Source organism: Hipposideros armiger, unplaced genomic scaffold (assembly GCF_001890085.2).
Source record: "Hipposideros armiger isolate ML-2016 unplaced genomic scaffold, ASM189008v1 scaffold_410, whole genome shotgun sequence".
NCBI lineage: Eukaryota > Metazoa > Chordata > Mammalia > Chiroptera > Hipposideridae > Hipposideros > Hipposideros armiger.
Genome location: NW_017731760.1, coordinates 1320580 through 1327450, shown reverse-complemented (window position 1 = coordinate 1327450; position 6871 = coordinate 1320580). Strand labels below are relative to the sequence as shown.

The 6871-nt window shown below is 39.5% G+C and overlaps 1 protein-coding gene across 1 annotated transcript in view; it reads left to right on the top strand.

Moving 5' to 3' along the window:
* Positions 1–6308, top strand: part of ESYT3 (extended synaptotagmin 3) — a 58500-nt gene extending 52192 nt beyond the window's left edge. Inside the window, exons 18-20 of the mRNA XM_019663911.1 lie at positions 4219–4324; positions 5575–5624; positions 6195–6308. Coding sequence (XP_019519456.1) covers positions 4219–4324; positions 5575–5624; positions 6195–6231 — 193 coding nt within the window. The 3' untranslated portion in view covers positions 6232–6308. The remainder of the gene's footprint in view (positions 1–4218; positions 4325–5574; positions 5625–6194) is intronic.
* The last annotated feature ends 563 nt before the right edge of the window (positions 6309–6871 follow it).

Here is a 6871-nt window from a genome sequence, read left to right as displayed (position 1 = left end):
CTCTTAAAGGCCTGCCTCAAGCCCCCCTTCGCTTCCATTAGGCCACTCCCCACCTCTACAGCATTACTGTCAATACTGTGCACTTCTCATTTTAACAATCCCCTGCCCTGTAACATTTAATTTTTTAAAAATGTTTATTAGGCACAAGGCCTGATCGAAAAATACGGTGAATGTTTAAAATAAAAAAAATATATTACAGTAAAAGACACATTGTCATTAATACCCCTCAAAACACTCCCCCTCGCTTCAAACACACTTATCCCATCATTCTTGTCACTTTCTGAAGCAGTTCTGGAAGTCCTCTTTTGTGAATGTCTTTAGTTGCGCTGTCGTGAATCGATTCAAAACGTCTACATTTCATGGTCATTTTGACTTTGGGGGAGAACCAGAAGTCGCACAGTGCCTGATTTGGTGAATAAGGTGGATGAGGACACATTTTTATATTTTGAGTGACAAATTCTCATAATAAAATGGGGCAACTGATGCCTGTCCTGTCTACCTCACAATGGCACTGAAATGTCCACTAATTAGACAAGTGCTTTGAAAATAGTAAAGCACCAGAAAAGAGGTCATGTATCACATATCACATCATGAAATTTAGCATCCCTAAAACAGCTACTGATCAAGATGGCAGACAGAGCAGACAAAAACCTATCCTTTCTCTTTCAAACACATGGGAAACCTAGTTAAACCATGAACAACATTTATTTTAAACATGTTAAATAAAAAGTAACACAGGTAAGGTTCCCGGTGATGGTCCAAAGAGGAAATCTAAAGCAGTGTACAGAAGCTAAAGGGATGTGTAAGTGTTGAAGGGAACCAGAATTTTAGCATACATCTGACAGGAGGCAAGGCTACTGTGTGAGGGACAAGGAGCCTGAAAAATTTTGTGTCATCAGAAAACACCTTTGCTGCCAATAAGAACAAGGAATTAGTTGTCAGCAGTGGGTGAAAACATGTCCCCTAAAGGATTCACAGGGTGTTAAGTTACACACCACTGACTTGGTATAGAAATCCCCAAACCTTGAAACTAATGTGAAAATTGGTGTAGAACCTGGAACTATGTGAAACCCTGTCAGAGGCAACCATAAAACTGGCCCTCAGGATTGCCAGTCCCATCTAGGGCACAGGTGGGACCACTGCAGCAGGTAATTCCCAGTAAAGCAGCNTTTTCATGAAGCCTGGGGTTTTCTATATATAGAATCATGTCATCTGCAAATAGTGAGTTTTACTTCTTCACTCCCAATATGGATGCCTTTTACTTCTTCTTCTTGCCTAATTGCTCTTGCTAAGACTTCCAGTACTATGTTGAACAAGTGATGAGAGTGGGCATCCTTGTCTTTTCCTGATCTTACAGAAAAAGCTTTCAGTTTTTCATTGAGTACGTTAGCTGAGTCTCTGTCATATATGGCCTTTATTATGTTGAAGTATATACCCATTTTATTGAGTGTTTTTATCGTAAATGGATGTTGTCTACTGTCAAATGCTTTTTCTGCATCTATTGATACATGCTTTTTATCCTTCATTTTGTGAGTGTGGTGTATGTATCACATTGATTTGTGTATGTTGAACCATCCTTGCATCCCTAGAATAACCCCACTTTACTGTGATGTATTATCCTTTCAATGTTTTGTTATATTTTTAATGTAATATATTGCTAGTATTTTGTTTAGGATGTTTATATCTATGTTCACCAGAGATATTGGCCTGTAATTTTCTTCTTTGTGTGTTGTCCTTGCCTGGTTTTGGTATCAGGGTAAGTTTAGCCTTGTAAAGTGAGTTAGGAAGTGTTCTCTCTTCAATTTTTGGGAAAAGTTTTATAAACATAGGTATTTAATCTTTGAATTTCTGGTAGAATTTACCAGTGAAGCCATCTGGCCCTGGGCTTTTGTTTTTGGGGGAGGTTTTTGGTTAGTGTTTCAATTCCCTTATTAGTGATCAGTCTATTTAGGTTTTCCAATTCTTCATGGTTCAGTCTAGGAAGGTTATATATTTGTAAGAATTTGTCCATATCTTCTAGGTTACTGAATTTAGTGGCATGTAGCCTTTCATAGTATTCTTGTATAATCCATTGTATTTCTGTGGTGTCTGATGTAACTTCTTTCATTTCTGATTTGAGTCTTTTTTTTCCTTAGTGAGTCTAGCTAGAGGTTTGTCCATTTTATCTTTTCAAAGAACCAGCAGCTCTGTTTCATTCATTTTTTGGTATTAATTCTATTGATATTTTTCTATTATTTTTTCTTTTTCTCTCTTTCATTTATTTTGGCTCTAGTTTTTATTATTTCCTTCTGCTGACTTTGGGTTTAGTTTGTTCTTCTTTTTCTAGTTCTTTAAAGTGTAATGTTAGCTTGTTTGAGATGTTTCTTATCTCTTGAGGTAGGCCTGTAATGCTATAAACTTCACTCTTAGTACCACTTATAAACTCCTAGAACAAAACATAGGTAGTAAAGCTCCTTGATATCGGTCTTGATGATTTTTTAAATTTGATACCAAAAGCAAAGGCAACAAAAGCAAAAATAAACACGTGGGACCTACATCAAACTAAAAACCTTCTGCACAGCAAAGGAAACCATCAACAAAATGAAACAGCAATCTACAGAATGGGGGAAAATACTTGCAAATCACGTATCTGATAAGGGGTGACTATCAAAAATATATATAGACTCATACAACTCGATAGGAAAAAAACAAACAATCCGATTAAGAATGGTCAGAATATCTGGATAGACATTTTCCCAAAGAAGTCACACAGATGGCCAACAGGTACATGAAAAGATGCTCAACATCACTAATCATCAGGGAAATGCAAATCAAAACCACAATGAGATATCACCTCCTGCCTGTTATCAAAAAGACAAGCAATAACAATTGTTGGCAAGGATGTGGGAAAAAAGGAACCCTTGTGCACTATTGGTGGGCAAGTAAATTGATGCAGCCTGTATGGAAAACAGTATGGAGGTTCTTCAAAAACTTAAAAATAGAACTACCATATGATCAGCAATTCTACTTCTGGGTATTTATCCAAAGAAAATGAAAACACGAATTCGAAAAGATACACGTATCCTCATGTTCACTGCAGCATTATTTACAATAGCTAGACATGGAAGCAACCTAAATGCCCATCGACAGATGAATGGATAAAGAAAATGTGTGTGTGTGTGTGTGTGTGTGTGTGTGTGTGTGTGTATTTTTCATCCATGGAAAAGAAAGAAATTCTACCACTTGCAATAACATGGATGGACCTTGAGGGAATTATGCTAAGTGAAATAATTCAGACAGAAAAAGATAACTATCTGATCTTATATGTGGAATCTAAAAAAAAAAAAAGCAAAAGACAAACAAAAAACACCAAGCTCATGAGTATAGAGAACAGACTGGTAGTTGCCTGAGGTGGTGGGTGAGGGTGGGCAAAATGAGTAAAGAGTGTCAAAAGGTACAAACTTTTAGTTATGAATCGGTCACGGGGATGCAATGCACAGCATGGTGATGACAGTTAATACTGTATGCATATTTGAAAGCTGGGAGAGTGGATCTTGCACACAAGAAAATAACTATGGTGACGGATGTTAACTAGACTTATTGTGATCATTCTCAACATGCAAGTATTGAATGATTACACTGTACACCTGAAATTAATGTTATGTCACTTATACCTCAATAAATAAAACAAAAAGATTTTAAAAACACCCTAGAAGGAGTCCAGAGGCCTCTTGTGAGTACATGACAAAGCCTGTACACTAAGATTCCTCTCCCTTACTCCACAGGCCTAAGTGGGAAGAGGCCACTATTTTCCATGCAACTCCAGCAAACCTAACTATTCAGCATCCTAGCCCTTAGCTGGTCAGAAAAAAACAACCTAGAAAGGGGCTGAGCTGGTCCTATGAGCATGCACTGCTCAGAGTGAGAAGGAGCTATGGAAGAGTGGCAGCCAAGGCGGAGTCAGAGAAAGCGAAAAGCAAACCACAAAGCACAGTAATCCCAGGCACTTCTCAGAGAGGCCAACAGTCTCAGCACTTGCAGCGTTTGTGCGAAACACAGGACAGCGATTATGTGTGATATGATGCACGATTTGCTATGAGCCAATATTGTTCTAGGTGCTCCTCTCAATTGTCTATATCTTCTGTTTTAAAAGTAGGAAAATGAATGACATACTTTAGATTTTCAACAAAAATGATGAAAATATGTAAATGTAATTTCCTGGCTTTTTGCTTCTTACAGATTTGAATTTTTTGTTCCCATGGAAGAAGTAAAGAAGAGGTCACTAGATGTCGCAGTGAAAAACAGTAGGCCGCTTGGCTCACACAGAAGGAAGGAGCTAGGAAAGGTAAGTACACGGACTCCTGGTACTCTCTCCCGCCTAGTCCTCGAGCTGGAGTTCACTGGTGGAGGCACCCTTGGTGAGATTCCAATGGAATTACCTGGCTCTTATCAGAACTGACTTCAAGGAGGATATAGCCTCATTGAGAGGTTTTTGTTTTGTGGGTGGGGGTGGTGTTTTTAATATTCTTGAAACTAAAGAATGTACATGTATAAATTAATATGATGACCCCTATTTTAACAAACTTGAGAAAATACAAATTCATCATTACACAAGTATTTGAACATCTATGGTATTAAGCATTATTTTGATAAATACAGCATTGTGTGTTGTGAAGCTTGGATCTCATTACATCAGTACTTTTGTGGTGATGGGATTTTACTTAAAGCAGAAGTAGAGGAAATATAATTCTCAGGAAGATGCCAAAGACAGACAAAAGAATGATATCTGTACAGTACTTTGTAGCTGTATTTTTTTGTTTGTTTTAAAGATTTTATTGGGGTATTAGGGAAGGGGAACAACCAAGTTGTTGTCCTTCAACCTTAGTTGTGGAGGGTGCAGCTAGCTTAGTTCCAAGTCCAGTTGTTATCTGGCCACCCGTCGGCAGCTCGCGGCAGCTCAGCTCAAGGTGCCGTGTTCAATCTTAGTTGTGGCTGGGCATAGCCCACCATCCCATGCAGGAGTCGAACCAGCAACCTTGTTGTTAGGAACATGTGCTCTCACCAGCTGAGCCATCCTGCCACCTGTTGGCAGCTCAGCAGCAACTCAGCTCAGGCGCAGCTCACTGGCCCATGTGGGAATCGAACAGGTGACCCTGCTCAGAGCTCACACTCTTAATCAACTGAGCCACTTGGCCAGCCCCTGTAGCTGATTTTTAACAAACACCTTATACTCATATTTTTTAAGCCCACTGCTATGAATTAGGTGATGTTATCCCCATTTTACAGTTAAGGCAACTATGGTGTCTTGCTTACAATTATGAATCAGTTAATGAGTAAAGGCAAGTTGTGTAACATTCCTAAATAAACGCCTGAGGTATATAACTCCAAACAGCAGTTCACCTTTTCCCAGGACGCTAACTGAGGTCAGTGTCTGTACGTCCTTGTGGAGGTCCCAGAAGGAAAGCCAAAGCAAAAGAGCCCTTGCTCAAAACTCCAAAACCCAAGGAGGCCCTTTCAATGATCAATTCCGTTTATCCCAATGTTTCCATTTAATGCCATTTTTGGGAAGAGAACTGATTATTTGTGATTGTTTAGGTACTGATTGACTTATCAAAAGAAGATCTGATTATGGGCTTCTCAAAATGGTAAGTGAGCCCTTTTGTTTTCTCAAGTTCATCTGCTAGTCAAGCCCTTGTCTCAGTTGCCCACACTCTCCAAAGTTTTTCCTTTTCAATACATTTCAGCTCCTTTGGTTACCAAAGAGGGAGATTGGTGATCACCTTTACTTAAGACTTTACTGCCTGCAGATCTCACTTACCTCAGGTGTCTGGAAGCTCTAGTCTTAACTCTGGCTGACCAACTTACAGGGGGATGGGCTCCGCTGGTCCCACACAGGCCCAGGCAGGCTAGACCAGGGGTCGGCAAACTTTTGAGATGGAAGAGCCTATCCTGTCCCTCACAATTTAAAAATTATTCGAGAGCCATAAAACAAATGAAATAATCATTATGTGAATAATATCCTTTAAAATGTTTATAAATGAAACTATGATAGCTTTATTTTCATTTTCAATTTTACTTCAGAGCCACATATATGTACCCAAAGAGCCGCATGTGGCTGGTGAGCCGCAGTTTGCCGACTCCTGGGTTAGACTGTCCTGACGAGGCCACAACACACTCTCAGTGCTAACATAAGTCCAAACCCAACTGTCTTACAGGTACGAGCTGACTCCTGATGGACAGCCCAGAAGCTGATGATGAGCAACATTATCACCTTTATAGTAAAATGTGTACATATGTATATTTTGTAATTTAAATCTGAAGAACCATTTGAAAATATATATACACACATTCTTGTGTGAAATTTAACTGCATGACTGAACAGTATTAAGAAGAGGTAAACATACGTAAAAGCAAGAACTACTCTCTCTTGGTTGGATTTAATTGTTCAAATCCCGAAAGAAATGGGGTATTCATGCCTAATAAAATATAAGAACCTCAGTGGTGATTTTTCACTTTTGGTAAATAACTATAGACCATCTGACTTAGGACTTACCTGAATGTATGTATCAGAAGTGTCCTGTCTCAAACGTAGGGGGTGAGGGAAGTCTGCCCGGGCAGCTACTGGTATTCCTCCTGGGCAGTGACTGACCAAGGGAGGCGGCTTCTTGTATGGGGCTGAAAGGTAACCCACCCCGAAATTGCTGAAAGCTAACACTGCCTAAGCCCTTTTGGCTTTCACCTCTGGTACTTCTCTGTCGGGGGATTTGTTCCTGTACCTCAATTGGAACTAAAATGTACTTTTCTGATGGCAGCAATGTTACAGTAATACACCTAAATACTCCAGTGTGAGATGGCCTGGAACAAACGCTAGCCTGTGGCATTACTTCCACAG